The 25,059-nt window shown below is 38.0% G+C and overlaps 1 protein-coding gene and 1 pseudogene across 1 annotated transcript; both read left to right on the top strand.

The window, feature by feature from the left end:
• The first annotated feature begins 1,140 nt into the window (after positions 1–1,140).
• Positions 1,141–2,082, top strand: LOC147372230 (olfactory receptor 9K2). The gene has a single exon (XM_086403646.1). The coding sequence runs from the start codon at positions 1,141–1,143 to the stop codon at positions 2,080–2,082; it is 942 nt and encodes a 313-aa protein (XP_086259772.1).
• Positions 2,083–14,048: 11,966 nt separating this feature from the next.
• On the top strand, positions 14,049–21,432 carry LOC147372229 (olfactory receptor 9K2-like; annotated as a pseudogene).
• The last annotated feature ends 3,627 nt before the right edge of the window (positions 21,433–25,059 follow it).

The raw sequence follows: 25,059 nt of genomic DNA, 5'->3' as shown, positions 1-25,059 counted from the left end.
TCACTAAAACATTAAACTTCTCTCATATTTCTTTATCAAAGAAAAAGGTGATAGATATCACACAGTGATTAGAGCATGGGTTCTGGAACCAGATTTCTTGGCTTCAGATTTCAAGTCTGACCCTAGTAGATGTCCTTCAACATATTTTATTTCTTGGTACTTCATTTACCTTACTGTAAACTGGGGAATACAATAACACTCACCTCATATTATTGTTGTATATATTAAATGAGCTATTATGAAAGCATTTAGAGAAGTGGCCTATAAAAGATGCCACATAATGTTTGCTATTATTGTTGTCTACACAGATTCATGTATATAAAGCCCTGGGGAGAAGAGTGATCTTATTTGAAGTGTCTAGTAAATAAACTAATGAGGACTGTGAAAGTTATATTCCAGGTAAATAAGAATGCAATCAACAATTTCTTCTTTATGTCTCTTTTGTTCAGTATCCATTTCTAAATAATTCTATCTAGACAGAATAAGTCTCTTTCTTTACTATGACCTGTCAGTTGAGGAAATGAAGGAAAATTGTTTTTATGAAACAAATTTTGAGGCTCATCTGGAGAATTTCTAGCATACAAGTGCTGATAATTTTTGTGTTTGGTTGTGCAGAAATTTTTCTTTGTGAGTATACACATTATATCAGAATCCATGGTTTCCATTACTGGCAAAAAATAATTGCACCTTTTAGATATCTTAAAATTCAATCATTTCCTTTGTATCTGCTGGTACTCTATGCCTGCCAAGCTAAGTTTTCCTAAAGTAGACTACTGAAGCCCTTATCTCCAAACTCAGACTCCAAAATTGCTTCCAAAATGTCATTTATTGAAATATTTGTGCTCTCTTGCAATCACTATTTCCTGACATTACATTTATTACATAAATCATGAGTTGGAAATATATACAAAAGTGCTTCATGCACTGTGAAGGGTATTTGGTGGGAAGACACTGTATTAGATTCAGAAGGAAAAGATCTAATTTCACCACTTGTATAAATTAGTAACTTTTAAGGTAAAAATAAATAATGATTTTAGAACAGTTTCATGACTTCTAATACAGTAAGATGATTGGTAAAGAGGATGACAACCAAGAGTTCGTTTGCTTATTTTGCTTTGTACCTCTCTGCAGGTTTCTGCCATGGGTGACAGGGGAACAAGCAACTACTCAGACATGACTGACTTCATTCTTGTAGGCTTCAGGGTCCGCCCAGAGCTCCACATTCTCCTCTTCCTGCTTTTTCTGCTTGTCTATGCCATGATCCTTCTAGGGAATGTTGGCATGATGGTCATTATTATAACTGATCCCCAGCTGAACACACCAATGTATTTCTTCCTAGGCAACCTCTCCTTCATCGATCTCGTCTATTCATCTGTTATTGCACCCAAGGCTATGAGCAACTTCTGGTCTGAGAGAAAGTCCATCTCCTATGAAGGCTGTGTGACCCAGCTCTTTCTCTTCGCCCTCTTCATTGTGACCGAGGGGTTTCTCCTGGCAGTCATGGCTTATGACCGCTTCATTGCCATCTGCAATCCTCTCCTCTACACTGTCCAGATGTCAACACGTCTCTGTGCTCAGTTGGTGGCTGGTTCCTATTTTTTTGGCTGTATCAGTTCAATTCTTCAGACCAGCATGACATTTACTTTATCCTTTTGTGCTTCTCGGGCCATTGACCATTTTTACTGTGACACTCGCCCACTTCAAAGACTATCTTGTTCTGACCTCTTCATCCTGAGAATGGTTTCTTTCACCTTATCTGGCCTCATTACCTTGCCTACCATCATAGTTATTGTTATTTCATATTTGTACATTGTGTCCACAGTTCTAAAGATACCCTCCACCGAAGGGCGTAAGAAAGCCTTCTCCACTTGCAGCTCCCACCTGGGAGTCGTGAGTGTACTGTATGGTGCTGTCTTTTTTATGTATCTCACTCCTGACACATTTCCTGAGCTCAGTAAAGTGGCCTCCTTGTGTTACACCCTACTCACTCCCATGTTGAATCCTCTGATTTACTCTCTGAGAAACAAAGATGTCAAAGAAGCTCTAAACAAACTTTTGGAGAAGAAAAGTACTATTCTGTGATTATTATTTCTCTTCCACTAATGAGTGGTGTCTGTTTATTTTGTACTCCTCTGGTCATCAATGAAAGTATTCTCCTCAGTATCATAGAAATATTATCAAAAGCTTTTTAAAGGTAGTGTATTATTTCCATATGCTACTTTTTCCCCATCTTAGCATTGTCATTGGAGAATGCAATAGCACCCCATTCCAGTACTCTTGCCTGGAAAATCCCATGGGCAGAGGAGCCTGGAAGACTGCAGTCCATGGGGTCCCTGAAGATGAGACATGACTGAGTGACTTCACTTTCACTTTTCACTTTCATGCACTGGAGAAGGAAATGGCAACCCACTCCAGTGTTCTTGCTTGGAGAATCCCAGGGATGGGTGAGCCTGGTGGGCTGCCGTCTATGGGGTCGCACAGAGTCAGACACGACTGAAGTGACTTAGTGACTTAGTCACTTACTGAAGTCTTCAATGGAGCAGCAGTAGCATTGTCAAACATAAATATCTTGGATTTTGGAGATGCTCTGGACATTGCAGATACATTTTTCAAGATGAATCTTCATACTAATCTCAAATAACATTTTATTTCAAAAAACTGGTTTCTATTTATGGCATACTGTAGAACACTGTTTTTATATATTATTATAGTGCTTAAGCAGTTATTTTGTCTAGTTTAGTCTTTGGAATGGCTCCTTCTCTTACACACAACTCCTAGTGGCTCAGACGGTAAAGAATCCACCTGCAATGCAAGAGACCCTGGTTTAATCCCTGGGTCAGGGTGATCCCTGGAGAAGGGAATGGCTACCCATTCTAATATTCTTCCCTGGAGAATTCCACGGACTGAGGAGCTTAGCATTCTACATTCCATGGGGTCACAAAGAGTCGGACTTGACTGAGCAGACTTTGAGATCCAGACTTTGAGATCAGCAGATGCCAAAGAGTCGGACTTGATTGAGCAGACTTTGGGACTTCGGGATCATCAGAGAATTGCAATTTGTGGTCTGTATTCATGGTGAGCCACATGCAAGTCTCTGCATGCCAAAGGAAGGAGAACAGTTCTATAAGAAGGAAGAGGAAATTGGGAAAGCTCTTGTGCACAAGACCATGGCTTTTCACTGGCTGAGACTTTGCTAGGTAAGAAGAATAATCTTTTAGCCCTTCAAAAGAACTAGATCAAAGGCTGAAAAGCCCAACATTGTTTCACAGAAAAAACACCTCTGTTCCTGAATGAATGGGTTGAAGGCTAGCCACCTTAGAAGGAGCAGCCACTGTTCTGCAGAGTACAGGCTGAAGGCTAGTCAGTCATGAAATAGTCTGATCTCAAATCACATCAAAGCGCCAAACAACTACTAGCCTAACAACAACACCTTAACCAGAAAGGCAAAGTTTTAAATAGATCCCAAATAAAGCCAGGAGAGCTTCAAATGCAAAGAGGGTGAAAGCTCAGTTCCAGAAGTAAGACATCCTTCAAACCCCAGGGTTGGTGAGAAAAACAGTAAACAACAATGACTCAAATGAGGATATTGGACCTATTTGCACACCAGTCCTAGAACTGTTGGGAGTCTTCTCAGGCTCTTGTGAAGTCCACTGAAATGTTGATCTGAAACAAATAGACTGACAGATATTTCTCTAGCAAACATGGAGGAGAAGCACAGAGTTGCAATTCAAGGTCTGCCACCAGGGCAAGACACATGCAAATTCCCGAATGACAAATGAAGGACAACTCTTTTAAAGAAGAAAAAATAAAGATTGATCATGTCAACTACAAACTGGCATTTGCCATCTACCTCTACAAGGATTTAAAATCACATGCTGGTACAGCTGCTGATTTTCAATACCCCTGAAAGGAGTTCAGGGTAGAGAGCAGAAATGAGGTATTATGTGCTCTGGGAAAAACTGGCAGAATAAGTCTTAAGATACTTTGATATTTTCAGGAGCTGATTTGATGAGCCCATTCTTGTATCTCCTCATATCTAGAAAAAGCATTAAAATCCTTCATGGTGATGACTGTTGCTTGTGAGTAATAGAAACCTTCTGCAAAGAATATGTGCTTGATTGCATGTACTCCTGCTTCACCAAAATCACATATATATTGACCACCTTTGGAGTAGTTTCTCAGAGCTATCTGAGATTCTGTCTCCTGGACTACAGTCCTCATTTTATCCCAAATAAAATTTGTCTTACGACTCTCATGTTGTGTATTGTCTTTAAGCTTTGACTGGTGCTGTAGTGAAAAAAAGTGCCCTTGACTTTTCATTGGCTGAGTCCTTGACAAGAAAGTAGAAGAGTCTTTTTCTTTACAGTTGGGCTCTGCTTTTGGTGTAGGTGTGAAAGTCCCCAACTTTTAGTTTCCAACTTTATTTCAGAGGTTTCTGTTTACTAATTTTTACAATCATTTGTGAATTTTCAGTTGAATAAGCTATTTTATACGTGTTCTATCAAGAGGAAGTAATAATAAGGAGAAACAAACAATAAATAATTTTCATTACATACATGAACTTGGGAAATTGTACATTGAGTTTGTCAGGCATTGGGGAGTGCTCTGAGGACCTGCTTGTTCCCGGACACTAATTAAAAAAATCAAAGTGGGAGACAGAGATATCAAATTTGTTGAGGCAATCATTCCCTTGAATGAACTTTGATAATTGTTCCTATAGTAATTATGTAAGAAATATCTAATAAAGGAATAGAAGATCAGATCAGATCAGATCAGTTGCTCAGTCGTGTCTGACTCTTTGTGACCCCATGAATTGCAGCATGCCAGGCCTCCCTGTCCATCACCAACTCCCAGAGTTCACTAAGAGTTACTCCATCGAGTCAGTGATGCCACAGCCATCTCATCTTCTGTCATCCCCTTCTCCTCCTGCCCCCAACCCCTCCCAGCATCAGAGTCTTTTCCAATGAGTCAACTCTTTGCATGAGGTGGCCAAAGTACTGGAGTTTCAGCTTTAGCATCATTCCTTCCAAAGACATCCCAGGGCTGATCTTCAGAATGGACTGGTTGGATCTCCTTGCAGTCCAAGGGACTCTCAAGAGTGTTCTCTAACACCACAGCTCAAAAGCATCAATTCTTTGGCGCTCAGCCTTCTTCACAGTCCAACTTCACAGTCCAACTCTCACATCCATACATGACCACAGGAAAAACCATAGCCTTGACTAGATGAACCTTTGTTGGCAAAGTAATGTCTCTGCTTTTGAATATGCTATCTAGGTTGGTCATAACTTTCCTTCCAAGGAGTAAGCATCTTTTAATTTTATGGCTGCCGTCACCATCTGCAGTGATTTTGGAGCCCAGAAAATTAAAGTCTGACACTGTTTCCACTGTTTCCCCATCTATTTCCCATGAAGTGGTGGAACCGGATGCCATGATCTTCGTTTTCTGAATGTTGAGCTTTAAGCCAACTTTTTCACTCTTCACTTTCACTTTCATCAAGAGGCTTTTGAGTTCCTCTTCACTTTCTGCCATAAGGGTGGTGTCATCTGCATATCTGAGGTTATTGATATTTCTTCCAGCAATCTTGATTTCAGTTTGTGTTTCTTCCAGTCCAGCGTTTCTCATGATGTAGTCTGAATATAAGTTAAATAAACAGGGTGACAATAGAAGATAAGTAATCACTAAAATAGAGGGTGACCCCAAATTTACATGCTATGCCTCTGTACCTTCATTTATTCTATTAATTTTATTTAATGCCTATAAACTCCAGGAGATGATGAGGGACAGGGAGATGGTGAGGCATAGTAAGGCCTGGCGTGCTAGGTCCATGGGGTTGCAAAGAGATGGACATGACCTGATGACTGATCAGCAACAGTATGTTCTGATCTTGTGGTAGCCGTGGGTACAGATAACCTTATTGTTCAGGAAACATACAGTTTAATGTTGGAATCAGATCATTGGACATACAATTAAAATACAGAGATTTTATTTTACTGTTTATTGTATGCAGGCAGTAAACATGGATATTGTAAGGTTGGATGCCTGAGAGTGGGTGTTGGTAATCAAGGAAAGTCTTAGGGATACATGGAAAATATATTTCAAGTCGTACGATTGTAGTCAGGGAAACTGCTTATCAGTTTATGTTATTGATGGGGATTGAAGTATGCCAATGTAATTTTAAAAAGCTTTACTTAAAAATTACAAGTAGGGGTTCCATTTCAAGATGGTGGTGTGGAAGGGTAGAAGGACATGCGCTCATACCCTTCTGCAAAAGGACTAAAATCCCAACTAGCTGTTGAACAACCATCGACAGGAGGATGCTGGAACCTGCCAAAAAAATATACCCAACGTCCAAAGACAAAGAAGCAGCAGCAGTGAGATGGTAGGAGGGGCACAATGCTGATAAAATCAAATTCCACAAAATGGAGAACAATAATACCAAAGAAGTTCTCACACTATTGTGACTATTCTGAACCCTACTTCGGGCTTCCCAGCTTGGGGACCTGACAAAAGGACTGGGAATCCCCAGGGACTCTGACGTTGAAGCCCAGCAGGATCTGATTATAAGACAGGACTGGGAGAAACAGAGACTCCAGATTTGGAGGGCATAAACAAAATCTCACACGCACCAAGACTCAGAGGAAAGGAGCAGGGACTCCACAGGAAACTGAACCAAAACTACCAGCTGGGCTTGGAGGGTGTCCTGTGGAGGCATGGGTCCGCAGGGGCTCACTGCGGGGACGGGGTGACTGGCAGGAGCTGTCAGGGAAGGTTCCCTTCAGCATAAACACTCTTGGAAGTCACCATTAACTTGACCACAGACCCTGGGTTACCTCAGGCCAAAAAAACTACCAGGCAGGGTGTGCAACCCTACCCAACAGTAGATAATTGGATTAAAGCTTTACTGAGCAAGGCCCTGCCCACCAGAGTAAGACCTAGTTTTTCCCACCACCACTCCCTCCCATCAGGAAATTCTTACACAAGCCTCTTAGCCTTCTCCATCAGAGGGCAGACAGAAGAAGCAAGAAGAAACACAATCCCACAGCGACTAAAACAAAATCTTATTCTGTTCAGTTCAGCTGCTCAGTCGTGGCCGACTCTTTGCGACCCCATGGACTGAAGCATGCCAGGCTTCCCTGTCCATCACCAACTCCTGGAGCTTATTCAAACTCATGTCCATCGAGTCAGTGAAGCTTCCAACCATCTCATCCTCTGTCATTCCCTTCTCCTCCCGCCTTCAATCTTTCCCAGCATCAGGGTCTTTACCAGTGAGTCAGTTCTTTGCATCAGGTGGCCAAAGTTGTGGAGCTTCAGTTTCAGCATCAGTGCTGAATATTCAGGACTGACTGCCTTTAGGATTGACTGGTTGGATCTCCTTGCAGTCCAAGAGACTCTCAAGAGTCTTCTCAATACCACAGTTCAAAGCATCAATTCATCAGTGCTTGATTTTCTTTATAGTCGAACTCTCACATCCATACATGACTACTGGAAAAACCATAGCTTTGACTAGACAGACCTTGGTTGGCAAAGTAATGTCTCTGCTTTTTAATATGCAGTCTAGGTTGGTCAGAGCTTTTCTTTAAAGGAGCAAGCATCTTTTAATTTCATGGCTACAGTTACCATCTGCATCATCTTGAGGCCCCCCCAAAATAAAGTCTGCCACTGTTTCTATTGTTTCCCCATCTGTTTCCCATGAAGTGATGGGGCCTGATGCTGTGATCTTTGTTTTCTGAATGTTGAGTTTTAAGTCAACTTTTTCACTCTCCTCTTTCACTTTCATCAAGAAGCTCTTTAGTCCTTCTTCACTTCCTGCCATAAGGGTGGTGTCATCTGCATATTGAGGTTATTGATATTTATCCCAGCAAAACTGATTCAAGCTTGTGCTTCATCCAGCCAAGCATTTCACATGATGCACTCTGCATATAAGTTAAATAATCAGGGTTACTATATGCATCCTTGACGTAATCTTTTCCTGATTTGGAATCAGTCTGCTGTTCCATGTTTCATTCTAACTGTTGTTTCTTTACCTGCATACAGATTTTCAGGAGGCAGGTCACGTGGTCTGGTATTCCCATCTCTTTAAGCATTTTCCAGTTTTTTGTATCCACACATTCAAAGGATTTGGTATAGTCAATAAAGCAGAAATAGGTATTTTTCTGGAACTCTCTTACTTTTTCAATGATCCAGCGGATGTTGGCAATTTGATCTCTGGTTCCTCTGCCTATTCTAAAACCAGCTTGAACATCTGGAAGTTCATGGTTTACATATTGCTGAAGCCTGGCTTGGAGAATTTTGAGCATTACTTTGCTAGCATGTGAGATGAGTGCAATTGTGTGGTAGTTTGAACATTCTTTGGCATTGCCTTTCTTTGGGATTGGAATGAAAACTGATCATTTCCAGTCCTGTGACCACTGCTGAGTTTTCCAAATTTGCTGGCATATTGAGTGCCACACTTTCACAGCATCATCTTTTAGGAGTTGAAACAGCTCAACTGGAATTCCATCATATACAGTAGCTTTGTTCACAGTGATACTTCCTAACGCCCACTTTACTTTGCATTCCGGGATGTCTGGCTCTAGGTGTGTGATCACACCATCATGATTATCTGGATCATGAAGATCTTTTTTGTGTAATTTGTTTATGCATTCTTGCTCCCTCTTCTTAATGTCACATTAAAACCACAATTACAGAAAGCTAATCAGCATGAAAAAGCAGAAAGCTGCCTCCCAGATGAAGGTATAAGATAAAACCCCAGAAAAACAACTAAATGAAGTAGAGATAGGCAACCTTCCAGAAAAAGAATTTAGAATAATGATAGTGAATATGATTCAGGTTCTCAGAAAAGGAATGGAGGCAAAGGTTGAGAAGACACAAAAAATATTTACCAAAGATCTACAAGAACTAAAGAAGAAGCAAACAGAAATGAATAATGCGCTAGAAGGATTCCAGAGCAGAATAACTGAGGTGTAAACAGAGATAAATGACCTGAAGGACAGTTTGGTGGAAATCACTGCCTCAGAACAGAATATAGAATAAAGATTGAAAAGATATGAAGATAGCCTAAGAGATCTGGAACAACATTAAAAGCATGAACATTTGCAGTATAGGGGCCCCAGAAGGAGAAGAGACAGAGAGAGAAGACCTAAGAAAATATTTGAAGAGATAATAGCTGAAAACTTTCTAACATGGGAAGGGAAATAATCAAGTCTAGGAAGCAGAGAGAATCCCAGGCAGGATAAACCAAAGGAAGAACACACCAGGACACATAGTAATCAAACTCATAAAAAATTAAAGACAAGGATAAAATATTAAAAGCAACAAGGGAAAAATGACAACATACAAGGGAACTCTCATCAGGTTGATTTCTTTCTTTTTTTCAAAATTTATGTATTTTAATTGAAGGCTAATTACTTTACAATATTGTAGTGGGTTTTGCCACACACTGACATTAGTCACAGGCTGATTTCTTACCAGAAACTCTACAAGCCAGATGGGAATGGCATGACATATTTAATGTGATGAAATGAAAGAAACTTACAGCCAGGAGTACTCTATGTAGCAAGACTCTTCTTCAGATTTGATGGAGAAATCAAAAGCATTCCAGATAAGCAAAAGCTAAAATAATTCAGCACCACCAAATCAGCTTTACAACAAATGCTAAAGGAACTTCTTTAAGCAGAAGACAAGAAAATGGAAAGCCCTATCCACAGAAAATAAACCACAGACAATTAGGAAACTGGTAATAGATAATAGGATAATTACATTAAATGTAATGGATTAAATGCACCTATCAAAAAACACAGACTGGCTGAGTAGGTGAAAACTTGTGCATGTATGCACTTCTGCTTACCACATCCTTCTGCTTGGCCCACCTACTTGTATGTAATTATTTTATATTGTTAGGCTGATTATGTTTCCTTCATGGCTTGCAATTATAATTATCTTTTATTTTTTGTCTGGTTATTGATTGTGAAAACTGATCAACATCTTTTACTACTGTCCCGACCCAGGGATTGAACCCAGGTCTCCCTCACTGTAGACAGAGGCTTTACCATGTGAGCCACCAGGGAAGTCCAATTATGTAACTATTACCCACTTAATACCACAGTATCATGACTGGTCAACAGAAAAATTATAAAATTCTATATCACCAAAACTACCACTGAATAGAATAATCTGTAATTGCTTTTTAAAATCCAGATGCTTTACAATATTGTATTGGTTTTGCCATATATCAACATGAATCCGCCACAGGTATACAGGTGTTCCCCATCCTGGACCCTCCTCCCTCCTCCCTCCCTGTACCATCCCTCTGGGTTGTCCCATTGCACCAGCCCCAAGCATCCAGTATCGTACATCGAACCTGGACTGGCGACTCATTTCATATATGATATTATACATGTTTCAAAGCCATTCTCCCAAAGCATCCCACCCTCTCCCTCTCATGTAAATACATAAGATACATTTTTTTTTATTATATAAGCATTTCAATTTTTGCCGTGATATACATACATGGGTGAAAATGGTTTGATGAGTATATATGTGATATATGAGCTTTAAATAAAAGAACTTACAACATAATAAAGAAGTTATTAAAAAAATAAAATCCAGATGCATTATGAGACTTATGTTGGAATTTTTTGAAAAACACAATTGCCCAGGTATTGCTTATTATTATTATTATTATTTTTGGGCAGAGCTCCAGATATGTTTCTTATGAGCAACCATATTATAAACAACTGGACTATTTGAGGATCTTTTACTTTTATAGTTTGTTTCACTTTTTCTATTTCATATTCAGTGCTCCTATTTTATTTAGGTTATGTTTTCCAATTTCTCCATCTCCTTTTTTACTGATGTTCTTTCTCAAGCCTTTATCAAGTGTAGTAGAAAAGTTTTTGTATACAGATATGTAAATAATACATATTTTAGAAAATGTATGGATTTTTGCTAACTAAAGATTTATGACATTTTGATTCCCCTTGTTTGACTTAGTATAAGTAGAATGCTAGATTTCTAATTAAAAAAATAGATATGAAACAAGCAGGAAAGGTTTATTGTATAGCACAGGGAACTATCTATAGTCAATAGCTTGCAATAACCTATAATGGAGAAAAATATCATCTTTGTATATGTATGACTGAACCATACACACAAAAAAGAATTTTACTTTTTGAAATGTAGTAATGCTTATCTTTTTTGCCAGTTTTTCTAAATGTCCTACAGACTTCTAATAACACATGAGATACAAAATTCTAATTATATTTATGTAGGATATGATTCGGAGAAGGAAATGGCAACCCACTCCAGTACTCTTGCCTGGAAAATCCCATGGATGGAGGAGCCTGGTAGGCTGCAGTCCGTGGGGTCGGGAAGAGTCCGACACGACTGAGCTACTTCACTTTCACTTTCATGTATTGGAGAAGGAAATGGCAACCCACTCCAGTGTTCTTGCTTGGAGAATCCCAGGTGTGGCGGAGCCTGGTGGGCTGCCGTCTATGGGGTCGCACAGAGTCGGACACGACTGAAGCGACTTAGCAGCAGCAGCAGGATATAACTAATATAAATTAATTCCATAAATATATATTATATTAAATTATTAATGACATCCTTCAGAATGCTCCTATTCTTGTTTTTTCTACAGTTGATAGAATATTCTTAGAGAAATGTTAATACGTCTCACTATGATGATATAGTTTTGTTCTTTTTTCTTATGTTTCTCCTGTATTTGCTTTATGAATCTTTGTTTTTTTGTTGTCAAGGGGTCTAATTTTTTATGATGTCTATCTTTGTGAATTGCACCTTTTATCATTAAAAACATTCATCTTTGTTTCACTTAAAATAAGTAAAGTTAATAAAAATTATAAGTAAAATATGCAGAACATAATAACATTAGTATGAGACAATACAGCAAAGAAGGTGTGTCTCATCATTTTAAAACTGAATGATATGTGTGGTGATGGTACAAACATATAAAAAGTAAAGGAGCTCTTAGCAAGCCAGGAATAGAGAATTTCCTTAACTTGACAAGTAACATCTACCGAAAATCTAGAGCTAAGATCATATTTAAGGTGAGAAGCAGAAGCTTTCCTGATAAAATTAGGAACAAAGCAAGGAAGTCCCCATTGCAAAACCTTTTCAACCTTCAACTACAGTTGAAGTCTTAGCTAAGGCAATAGACAAGAAAAGAAAGTGTTATGGGCTGAATTATGTTTTTCAGAATTAATATGTTGAAGACCTAACCCTGGCATTATAGTGTATGACTATAGAGCTTATCCTTGAACAACATTAGTTTTAAATGTGCAGATTCACTTGCACACAAATTGGTTTTAATAAATGTATTAGAAGTTGTTTTTGAATATTTGCAACAATTTGAAAAAACTTACAGATGAACTATGTAGCCTAGAAATATTGAAAATAATTAAGAAAAATTAGGTATGTCATGATTGCATAAAATATATATAGATACTACTCTAGACCATACCTGGCACTATTTTCAGTTGAGAGAAATTTTAAAAATGTAACATTGGAGTGTTAAATAATAATTACAGGAAATTGATTGTAGTACATATCGTACTACTATAATATATTTGTAGTTACCTCCTGTTGCTATTGTGGTGAGCTCAAGTGATGTGAGTATCCACTTAAAACACTACAGGACACTAATCATCTCTATGTGAGCTGTTAATCTTTCCAATAAACTGGGTACCACAATAAAAAGTGATCTCTCCCAGTTCTTGTAAATTTTTCATTATGTTTAGTGCAATACCTTAAATAACAACATCTCAGGACTCCTATGAAGTGCCACTAATGGTGCAGGAAGTGCTCCTAAGAAGCAGAGAATAGTCATGACCTTACATGAAAAAGTTGAATTGCTAGGTATCTACTGAAGATTGAGGTCTACAGCTATGGTTGCCTTCCATTTTAAGATGAATGAATCCAGTGTAAGGACTTTTTTTTTTTTAAAGAATTTGTGAAGCTGTAGCTTGCTGTGGCTACAGCAGTACATATGAAAATTTTGTACTTTTGTAAATACTTTATGTCATATTAAAAATGCATATTTTACTGGGTGCAGGATTGCTAGGAGAAAGACATATCTATATATTCTAATATGATTTGAGAAAAAGTAAAGTTATATGCCAATGTAAAACAAAAGCAAGGTGAAGGACTAAACTGGAGAATTTGATGAAAGCAAAGGATGGTTTGATAATTTTAGAAAGAGGTTTGGCTTAAGAAGTGTCAAGAAAATTGGGGAAGCAACTTCTGCTGATCAAGAGGCAGCCGATAAGCTCCCAAATGCCAGTAAGAAAATCATTGAGGAGAGAGGATATCTGGCTGAACCAGTTTTTAATGCAGAAGAAAAGTGCCCTGTTCTGTGAAGAAACTGTCACAGAGGATACTTATTAGAAGGGGAAGGAAGTGAGCCCCAGGATTCAAGGCAGGAATGGATAGGCTTACCCTACTGTTTTGTGCAAATGTGTTTAGGTTTATGATCAAGAATATCCTTATTTATAAAACTACTAATCCCCAAGTTTTAAAGGGAAAAGATAAATTGCAGCTGCCAGTCTCTTTTTGAAAAGCAAGAAAGACTAGATGAGTAACTTCTTTCTCCTGAATTGGTTCCACTGATGCTTTTGAAAGCACCTTGCAGGAGATGTCTGTCTTAAATTTTTTTTTTTTTTTTAATATAGGACCATGTCCCAGGCCACCCGGAACCCCATGAGTTAAACACCAAAAGTGTCTACTTGTCCCCTGAACACAACATCTCTAATTCAGCCCCTAGATCAGGGGGTGTAAGGATCTTTAAGGCTCATTACACATGATAATTTAGTGAAAGATTGTCAGTGATATGGAAGAGAAACCTGATAGAGAGATCATGAAAGTCTGAAAGGAGTATACCATTGAAGATTCCATCATTGTTATAGAAAATCTGTGAAGCCAAAAATCCTGAAATAGTAAAGTCCTGCTGGAGAACTGGTTCAAGATGTTGTGCATGACTTCACATGATTGACAACAGAGCCAATCAAGAAAATCATGAAGATATTGAAGATATGACAAACAAAGGTGGTGAAGTGGGTAAAGTGTTTCAAGATATGGATGTTGGAGAAATTCAAGAACTGATAAATACCACAACAAAAGAATCAACAGAAGATTTGATGGAAATGAGTGGCTCTCAATCAGTGCCAGCTGAGTAGGAAGGAGATACAGAAGAAGCAGTGCCAGAGACAAATGACATTAGGCAATTTGGCAGAAGGACTCCAATTATTAAAGACTGCGTTTGATTTCTTTTATGACATGAACCCTTCTACTACTGGGTTGACCAAAAAATTCATTTGGGTTTTTCTGTACTCTGTTATGAAAACCTGAATAAACTTTTTGTCAATGCAATACACTGTGTATTACAGTATGGTACAGTATTGGCGGGCTTCCCAGGTGTCTCAGTGGTAAAGAATCTGCCTGCCAATGCAGGAGATTCAAGAGACGCAAGTTTGATCCCTCAGTTGAGAAGATTCCCTATAGTAGGAAATGGCAACTCACTCCAGTATTCTTTCCTAGAGAATCCCATGGATGGAGGAGCCTGGCGGGTGACAGTCCAGGGGTTGCAAATAACTGTACCTGACTCAGTTAGTGAGCACGCATGCATTGTATGTGTACGTCACTCTCCAATAATTAGAGAAACTACATGAGAACATCATAGGTAGGTGGGTTTTTTAAAAAAAAATAACAATGTTTCTAATGCTGTATTGTGAATATGACTATAATACTCTATGTAATAAAAGTTTATAATGATTCATTCATTAATTGTGTAGGTTGCACTACCATGAAGCAACTAAATTGAGTACACAGTCTCATAAATCAATCATATTGCTACTTCTTAATTATCAATACAAGAATCCTTATACCAGTAAATAAATATGAATTTCTTTTTCTCATTTCATTTTAATATCTTTTTATATTTTCATTTTTGATGTCTAGTGTTAGCAATATGTATAATATATATAATATTTTGTATTATGTAAGATGTACTGATATAGGCACTGATAGATGATTTGACAGATGGTCTTGCCCCTTGGAAGAAAACCTATGACAAACGTAGACAGTGTATTAAAAACCAGAGACATCATTCGCTGACAAAAGGCCATATAGTCAAAGCTGTGGTTTTTCCAGTAGTCATGTATGGATGTGAGAGTTGGACCATAAAGAAGACTGAGTGCTGAAGAATTGATGATTTTGAATTGTGGTGTTGGTGAAGACTCTTGAGAGTCCCTTGGACTACAAAGAGATCAAACCAACCAATCCTAAAGGAAATCAACTCTGAGTATTCATTGGAAGGACTGATACTGAAGCTGAGGCTCCAATACTTTGGACACCTACTGCGACAAGCTGACATATGGAAAAAGACCCTGATGCTGGGAAAGATTGAAGACAGGAGGAGAAGCGGGTGACAGAGGATATTATGGTTGGATGACATCATCGACTCAATGGACATGAGTTTAAGCAAAATCCAGGAAATAGTGAATGACAGGGAAGCCTGGCGTGCTGCAGTCCATGGGGTCACAAAGAGTTGGACAAGACTGAGTGACTGAACAACATTTGTTTACTGTAAGATTCACTACTCAGGAATTGCCTCCAGTAATTCTTGTTGTATAATTTTCTAAAAATTCTGGGACATATATTATTCTACATTCTAATCCAATTAAATTTGTCCTTTTGGTGGACAATATCCACATATATGAATGATGCATATAAATCAACAATATAAAACCAAACAACTCAAATAAAAAATGGGCAAAGAGACACACAGAAGGATTTGTGGACACAGAGGATGAAGGAGAGGAAGACAAGCTGAGAGAGTAGAGTTGACATATATACTCTATCATGTGTAAAATAGCTAGCTAGTGGAAAGTGGCTGTTTAGCACAGGGAACCCAGGTCCATGCTGAGAGGGCTGGGATGGTGGGGGTGGGAGAGAGGTCTTAGAAGGAGTGGATATATGTGTACTTATAGCTGGTTCATGTTGTACAGCAGAAACCAACACAACATTGTAAAGCCACTATTCTCCGATTAAAAATCATTCTTTAAAAAATGTAAGCCCTAAAGGCTTACTTTTTCTCTGCTTCCATCACTGGTTTTTCTTTTACATTTACAACAGTGTGTGTTTCAACAATAAATGAGTGAAATAAAAAAAGTGGTCAAAAACTTGATTATACATTTTCCCAAAGGAGACAGACATATGGCCAACAGGCTCATGAAAGATGTTCAACATCACAAATTGATGCAAATCAAAGTCACAATGAGATACCACCTCCTGCCTGTTAGAATGGCTATTATCAAAAATGCAAGAAATGACAAGTATTGGTGAGGATGTGGAGAAAAGGAAACAGAGAGTTTCGGTGAGAATAGAAATTGGCTTAGCCACTATAAAACTTATGGATATTTCTCAAAATATTAAGAACAGAGCCAGCATATGATTCAGTCATTCCACTTCTCAGTATTTACCAAAGAATATGAAAGTACTAATTGAAAGTATATATGCACCCTTAGATGGGGAAACAGGGGAAACAGTGTCAGACTTTATTTTTTTAGGGGCTCCAAAATCACTGCAGATGGTGACTGCAGCCATGAAATTAAAAGACGCTTACTCCTTGGAAGGAAAGTTATGACCAACTTAGATAGCATATTCAAAAGCAGAGACATTACTTTGCCAACTAAGGTCCATCTAGTTAAGGCTATGGTTTTTCCTGTGGTCATGTATGGATGTGAGAGTTGGACTGTGAAGAAAGCTAAGCACCAAAGAATTGATGCTTTTGATCTATGGTGTTGGTGAAGACTCTTGAGAGTCCCCTGAACTGCAAGGAGATCCAACCAGTCCATTCTGAAGGAGTTCAGCCCTGGGATTTTTTTTGGAAGGAATGATGCTAAAGCTGAAACTCCAGTAGTTTGGCCACCTCATGCAAAGAGTTGACTCATTGGAAAAGACTCTGATCCTGGGAGGGTTTGGGGGCAGGAGGAGAAGGGGTCGACAGAGGATGAGATGGCTGGATGGCATCACTGACTCGATGAACGTGAGTCTGAGTGAACTCGGGATTTGGTGATGGACAGGGAGGCCTGGTGTGCTGCGATTCATGGGTTTGAAAGAGTGGACACGACTGAGTGACTGAAATGAACTGAACTGATACACCCTTATGTTCACCACAGTACTATTTACAATAACCAGGTTAGAAAAACAACTTAAAGGCCCACTGACAGATGGATAAAGAAGATGCGGTGTATATATAGAATAGAATTATATTCAACCATAAAAAAGATGAAATTTCCAATTGTGATAACACAGATGGACTTCAAGGAAATTATAAATTAGATAGAGAAAGACAAATACTATATGACTTCACTCATATGTGGAATACAAAAAACAAACAAGCAAAAACCAAAATAAGTAAGCAAAGCAAACTAATCAAAAATAAACATGTAGATACAGAGAAGAGAATAGTGATTATCAGAGAGAAAAAGGTGGGGGAGTGGAGGGTGAAATGGGTTAAGGAGATCAATTATATCATGATGGAAACTAAATTTTCAGTGGTGAGCACTGTGCAGTGTATACAGAAGTAGAAATATAATGTATTCATAAAATTTGCATAATATAAACCAGTGTTATCTCAATAAACAATAAATTAAAAAATAATATATCTTAAAATGCAACAGATATAAAAAATTTTTTTTTTGGTCTCATTTACAAGGATCATCTTTAAGGCCAGTTTTTTATGCTTGTTCAAACCCAGAGAAGGAATTTCTTAGCTGTCTCCTTCTCTACTCTCTGGTAAACTTCTACTTGGCCGACAGTTAGCTCCACACTTTGTTCGATATACAGTTCACTTGGAGCTCTCTGTTACAGTACACTTTTCATTCTAAGCAAAACCTGTGATTCAGTTCTCTATGTGACACCTCTGATTTAGGAGCAGGTTTCTGGGTACACACAGTAGCCAATGATATTATCGCTCTTGGCACAGAAACTTCATTCTTTGAAATGAGGCTACTTAAATCAGAGCTCCAGTATTCTTGGTGTAACATGACAGAGGTCAAGCTTCTACCCTATGAATGGAGGCTGGATAAAGAAAGAGATCTTCAAGATATTTTAGCCACTCTTGCTTTGAATAGACCTTCTGCATTATTTATACCTTGGGGATAAGATATATTTGCTGCCTGATACTCTCAAGGTGATGGGCTTCCCAGGTGGCACTAGTGGTAAAGAACTCATCTTCCAATGCAGGAGACTAAAGAGTGGTTCAGTTCCTGGCTTGGGAAGATCCCCCTGGAGGAAGGCACAGCAACCCATTCTAGTAGTCTTGCCTGGAGACTCCCATTGACAGGGGAGGTTGGTGGACTATGGCCCATTGGGTTGCAAACAGGTAGACATGAATAAAGCAACTTAACTCTCTGGGCGACATGATAGCCTTTGTCTGGTACCTAGGGGAAGAGAAATCTGTGTATTTTTTCCTGCACTTGTTTGAGTGGAGGAAAGTTATGCTGTGCTGAGAGAGGAGAGGAAGGAAGTGGGTCCTTGATCAAATAAGTGTGTGTGAATATTTATATTGACTTTATTCACAATATCTGAAATCAGAAAACACCTCAATTGCCCAAGATTTAAGAGTAGCAAAATTTGGTACATATGTAAATGGAATACTCATCAATAAAAAAGAATGAGTTACTTATAGATATTACAAAATGAATAAATCTCAAAATCATTTTACTCAGTGAAAGAAACCTGAGAGAAAAGGGTGCATACTATAGGCAAACATATTTATATGCAAAAAAAAAATCATATCGCTGGTTACCTGAAAATGGAGTTGGAAGCAGGCATATTTAGAAAAGGGCATGATAAGTCTCTTGGAGGTGATGGAAATGCTCTGTGTCTTGATATGGTGATGGTTTCATTGATGTATAAAACAGGCAAAACTCACAGAAATATATACTCAGTGAATACAGTTTATTTCACACTAATTATTTCTCAATAAAGTGTTTGAGAGAAAATAATGAGTAGAGCTGCATTTTTAGATGCAAGGAGTTGTGTTTTAGAACTCTGACTCAGATATGTCTTTTTTTGGATTGATGATTTTAAAAAAGATGTTTTTGGTCCTTCCCAAAGGATTCTCACTAGAAAAGAGCTCTTGTACATATGCTGACTCCTATTAGACTCAGGCTGCTTCCACACTCTCCCACCCCCAATTTCTTTCTGTTCTTCTTTTCTATTTTAAGTCTGGAGTCCCTATGTTCCTCATGGATCTTGACTCTGGAGTCTAGACATCTTAATAATAAATTTGTACTTCTTTCTTTCCCAGGAGGACCATATCCCAGGAGGCAAAGAAAAGCTCAATGCTGCAATTATAAAAATTTATACTGTTATGCCAAAGCCATTATGAAAACTGTTGCTTTTATTTGAGCAGATTATCAGAGATTCCAGATGACTCAGGACCTCTACTTGGATGTCTAAGACAATCTATTTTTGCTTCCTAAAAGCATTCAAGCCCTAGACAATGCAGAAGAGGAACTACCCTATTGATTGATTCCTCAGACACACTTTGCATCACTACAGAATATAACTCCTGGAAGCATATCAGAGTTAACCAAGCATCACTGGAAAATACACTTTTTTGTCTTCTACAAAGGACAATGACTTTTTCCAACATCAACTACTAAAGGAAAGTTTAGTAGTTTACATAGAGCAGTAAGAAAAATAAGGCTATTTTCTCTAAGGGAAGAATATGAAACTGGGAAAATGAACATGTATTTGGAAATTTTGAGAGGAAAGGGGTTCACTTTATTTTGACATAATGATTTTTAAAATTATTTTTGTAACATAGTCATTAAATTTGTTTACTCTTTCTAAAATTAAAATGATAACAAGACAAAACATCAGAGTTCTGCTGCTTCTTTTTACAGAACATGACAAATTACCAAACAATATAAGGTAAGAGTAAATTTGAAAACATGTGAGTTTTTGACAAATAATAAATCACCAACTGACTACTTGTCTATTGAATACTCTGGGAAAAACACTCTCCGTTTTCTAGATATAAGTGGTTTTAGCTGTAAACTTATTAACATTAGAATGAATTTGATAGGAATAAATCTCAAAAATTCAAGTAATCTGGTCCCTTGGTTCTAGGCAGGATTTTAAAGAAATATAAATAAGATACATTATTTTTCAAAAATATTTTTCAAAAGTATTTTACAACTACTACAGGGTTTCTTTTCACTGTCTAAATAATTTATACTCCTAAGACCCTAACTCTGATCTATTTAAAATCTTGCCCCTTTATAATTATCTTCATATTTAATTTTTGATGGATCTGGTGAATAACAAAAATATATCAAGACAACATCATACCATTTTACTGAAAGTCATCTTTTCCTCACCAAAATATTAAACTTCTTTCATATTTCTTTACCAAAGAAAAAGTTGATAGATATCACACAGTGATTAGAACATGCAACCACTCAGAAGTTACTGACTTCATTCTTGTAGGCTTCAGGGTCCACCCAGAGCTCCACATTCTCCTCTTCCTGCTTTTTCTGCTTGTCTATGCCATGATCCTTCTAGGGAATGTTGGCATGATGGTCATTATTATAACTGATCCCCGGCTGAACACACCAATGTATTTCTTCCTAGGCAACCTCTGCTTCATCGATCTCGTCTATCCATCTGTTATTGCACCCAAGGTTATGAGCAACGTCTGGTCTTTGAGCTAGTCCATCTCCTATGAAGGCTGTGTGACCCAGCTCTTTCTCTTCGCCCTCTTCATTGTGACCGAGGGGTTTCTCCTGGCAGTCATGGCTTATGACCGCTTCATTGCCATCTGCAATCCTCTCCTCTACACTGTCCAGATGTCAACACGTCTCTGTGTTCAGTTGGTGGCTGGTTCCTATTTTTTTGGCTGTATCAGTTCAATTCTTCAGACCAGCATGACATTTACTTTATCCTTTTGTGCTTCTCAGGCCATGACCATTTTTACTGTGACACTCGCCCACTTCAGAGACTATCTTTGACAGATAGTTTCATCTGTCAAATGACAGATGACATTCATCCGGAGAATGGTTTCTTTCACCTTATCTGGCCTCATTATCTTCCCTACCATCGTAGTTATTATTGTTTCTTTTTTGTACATTGTGTCCACAGTTCTAAAGATACCCTCCACCGAAGGGCATAAGAAAGCCTTCTCCACTTGCAGCTCCCACTTGGGAGTCGTGAGTGTACTGTATGGTGCTGTCTTTTTTATGTATCTCACTCCTGACACATCTCCTGAGCTCAGTAAAGTGGCCTACTTGTGTTATACCCTACTCACTCCCATGTTGAATCCTCTGCTTTTACTCTTTGAGAAACAAAGATGTCAAAGAAGCTCTAAACAAACTTTTGGAGAAGAAAAGTACTATTCTGTGATTATTATTTCTTTTCCACTAATGAGTGGTGTCTGTTTATTTTGTACTCCTCTGGTCATCAATAAAACTATTCTCCTGAGTATCATAGAGATACTAACAAAAGCTTTTTTTAAGGTAATATATTCTTTCCATATAGTACTTTATTTCCATGTGAGCATTGTCAAATGTAAATGTCTTGGATATTGGAGATGCTCTGGAGATGCTCAGAAGCATTGTCCAAGATGAATCTTCACACTTATCTCAAATAACAGTTTATTTCACAAAGTTGATTTCTATTTGTTTTTATGACATTCTGCTGAACACTATTTTTATACATTATTATCATGTTTAAATAATTATTTTGTCCAGTGTTAGCTTTGGAATGGCTCCTTCCCTTATACACAATCCCGGATGGCTCAGACTGTAAAGAATCTGCCTGCAATGCAAGGGACCCAAGTTTAATACTTGGGTTGAGAAGATCTCATGAAGAAGTAAATGCCCATCCACTCTAGCCTTCTTTCCTGGGGAATTCCATAGACAGAAGAGCCTGTAGGGCTACAGTCTGTAGGCCACAAAGAATCAAACATGAGTGAGTGAATAACACATTTTACACACAATCATTGGAATGTCCAACTTACTTTTTAAAGTAAAGGATTCATGAATTATTACTAATTTCTCTAACATGCTAAAGGGTTTTGACCTGAAACAAACAGACTGCCAGATCTTTTTCTAGCAAATATGGGCTTGTTTAGGATCAGCAGAGAATTACAATTTGTGGTCTGTAATCATGGCGAGCCATATGCATGTTTTTGCATGCCAAGGGAAGGAGAACCATTTTATAGAAGAAAGAGGAAGTTGAGAACTCTAGTGAACACAGTCCTTGTTTTTCACTGGCTGAGTCTTTGCCAGAGAAAAAGAGTAATCTTCTTGTAGCCATTCCAAAGGAATGGATCAAAGCCTGAAAAACCCACCATTGTTTCAGAGAAAAAAGCCCTGTTCACATTGATGTATGGCAAAAGCCACCACAATACTGTAAAATAATTAGCCTCCAATTAAAATAAATAAATTAATTTTAAAAATGGGTCAAAGGCTAGCCATCGTAGGAGAAGCAACCTCTTTCTGCAGGGAACAGGCTGGTCAGTTTCCATGGAAGAGTCTGATCTCAAATCACACCAAAGTGCCAAATGACTAATAACCTAAAGAACCACATATTAACCAGAAAGTCAAAACATTTAAATAGACCCCAAATAAAGCCAGAGTGCTTCAAATGCAAAGAGGGTGAAAGCGCAGTTCCAGGATAAACACATCTTCACTCTCCAGAGTTGGTAGGTAAAACAGTAATAAACAATGGGCTCAAAAGAGGGTACTGCACCTGTTTGCACACCTGCCCTAGAGCTGTTGGGGAATCTTCTCTGGTCCCTGCAGGAGCGACTGCAATGTTGACCCGAAACAAATAGACTGCCAGATATTTCTCCAGCAAACATGCAGGAGAAGCACAGAGCTGCAATTCAAGGTCTGCCACCATGGCAAGACACATTCAAGTTCCCGAATGACAATGGAAAGAGAAATCTTTTAAAGAAGAAAGATTGAGCATGTCAACTACAAATTGGCATTTGCCATATACCTCTACAAGGATTAGATCAAGTACTGACACAGCTGCTGATTTTCAACACTCTCTGAATGGAGTTCAGGGTAGAGAACAGAAATAAGGCATTCTGTGCTCTGGGAAAAACTGGGAGAACAGGTCTTCAGATAATTAGATATTTTCAGGAGCTGATTTTATGAACCCAATTTTTGTGTCTCCTCACATATAGAAAAACACTAAAATCCATGGTGATAACTGTTCCTTGTAAGCAGCACAAACCTTCAAAAAATGTGTGCTTGATTTTTGAACAAAAAAATATGTGCAAAATATATGTACACGCCTTCAACAAAATCACATATATACTGACCATCTTTGGAGTAGTTTGTCAGAGCTATCTGAGGTGTTGTCTCCCAGACTATAGACTTCATTTTGCCCCAAATACAATTTGACTCATGACTCTCAGGTGTGTATTTTTGTTTAAGTCAACAGGTGCTGCAGTGAACAAAGAATCCCGGATTTTTCATTGGATGAGTCTGTCTTTCATTGGAAAGAAGAGGAGTCTTTGTCCTTCCCATTGGGCTCTGCTTTGTTGTAGGTGTGAAAACTCCCAACTTTGATCCTTCAATTCCATTTAATTGAGGTTTCTGTTTACTAATGTTTTATAACCATTGTTGAATTTTCTCTTGAATCAACTATTTTATATATGCTGTATCAAAAGGTAATAATAATAAGAAACAAACAATAAATAATCTTCATTTTATACATCAGCTTGGGAAATTGTATATTGAGTATGTCAGCCATAGGGGAGTGCTCTGAGGACCTATTTGCTCCTGGGTCTAATATATAAAACCAAAGTGGGAGATAAAAATATACAAAATATTTGAGCAATCATTTCCTTAAATGAACCTTCATATTTTTTCCTATATTAATTATATAAGCAATATTTAATAAAAGAATAGAAGCTAGTCAGTTATCAAAATAGAATATGATTCAAAATTTTCTTAGTTGCCTCTGTATCTTCATTTATTCTATTAATTTTATTTAATCTCTAACATCATCTGATCTTGTGGTAGGCTTAGTATAAATAACCATATTCTTTAGAGAACTTACAATTTAATGTTGGAATCAAAGCATTGGACATGTAATTGAAATCCAGAAATTTTATTTTATTGTTTAATGCACACAAAGAATAAATATGGAGATTGTAAGGTGGGGTGCCTGAGAGTGGGTGTTGGTAATCAAGGAAAGTCTTAGGGCTATATGGAAAATATATTTGAAGGATGTAAGATTGGAGTCAGGGATACTGCTTTATCAGTTTATGTTATTGATGGGGCTTGAAGTACGCCAATGTAATTTTAAAAAGGCTTATTTAAAAATATAAGTATAATACCCAGAACACAGTAACTGATTAGTATGAGAAGGATGCAGCAAAGAAGGTGTGTCTCATCATTTTGAACCTGAATAATACGTGTGGTGATGGTACAAACCATAAAAATAAAGGAGCTCTTAGCAGGCTAGGAATAGAGGAGAATTTCCTTAACTTGAAAAGTAACATCTACCAAAAATCTAGAGCTAAGATCATATTTATGGTGAGAAAGCAAAAACGTTCTTGCTAGAATTAAGAACAACGCTAGGAAGTCCCCACTACAAAACCTTTCAACATCCAACAGTAAGTCTTAGCTAATACAATGGACAAGAAAAGGAATGAAAAGTGATATGGACTGAATTATGTTTTTCAAAACTCAAATGCTTAAGCCGTAAATCCAGTACTATAGCATATGACTATAGTGTTGACTCTTGAACAACAATGACCTGCACTGTGCAGGTCCACTTACACACAAACTGCTTTCAATAATGTATTATAATTTTAAAAATATTTGCAACAATTTGAAAAAAGTTGCACATGAACTATGTAGATTCAGTTGAGTTTAGTTCAGTCGCTCAGTCAGGTCCGACTCTTTGCGACCCCATGAATTGTGGCACGCCAGGCCTCCCTGTCCATCACCAACTCTCCGAGTTCACCCAAACTCACGTCCATTGAGTCGGTGATGCCATCCAGCCATC

This window comes from Bos grunniens, chromosome 5, assembly GCF_055505025.1.
Source record: "Bos grunniens cultivar Pamir isolate PY7600 chromosome 5, Bosgru_T2T1.0, whole genome shotgun sequence".
Classification (NCBI taxonomy): domain Eukaryota; kingdom Metazoa; phylum Chordata; class Mammalia; order Artiodactyla; family Bovidae; genus Bos; species Bos grunniens.
The sequence above is the reverse complement of the archived record's forward strand: the minus strand, read 5'-3'. Positions and strand labels throughout refer to the sequence as shown.

Bases quoted from the DNA above. Each gene is read 5' to 3' on its own strand.
- LOC147372230 (XM_086403646.1), top strand. From the start codon at position 1,141: ATGGGTGACAGGGGAACAAGCAACTACTCAGACATGACTGACTTCATT.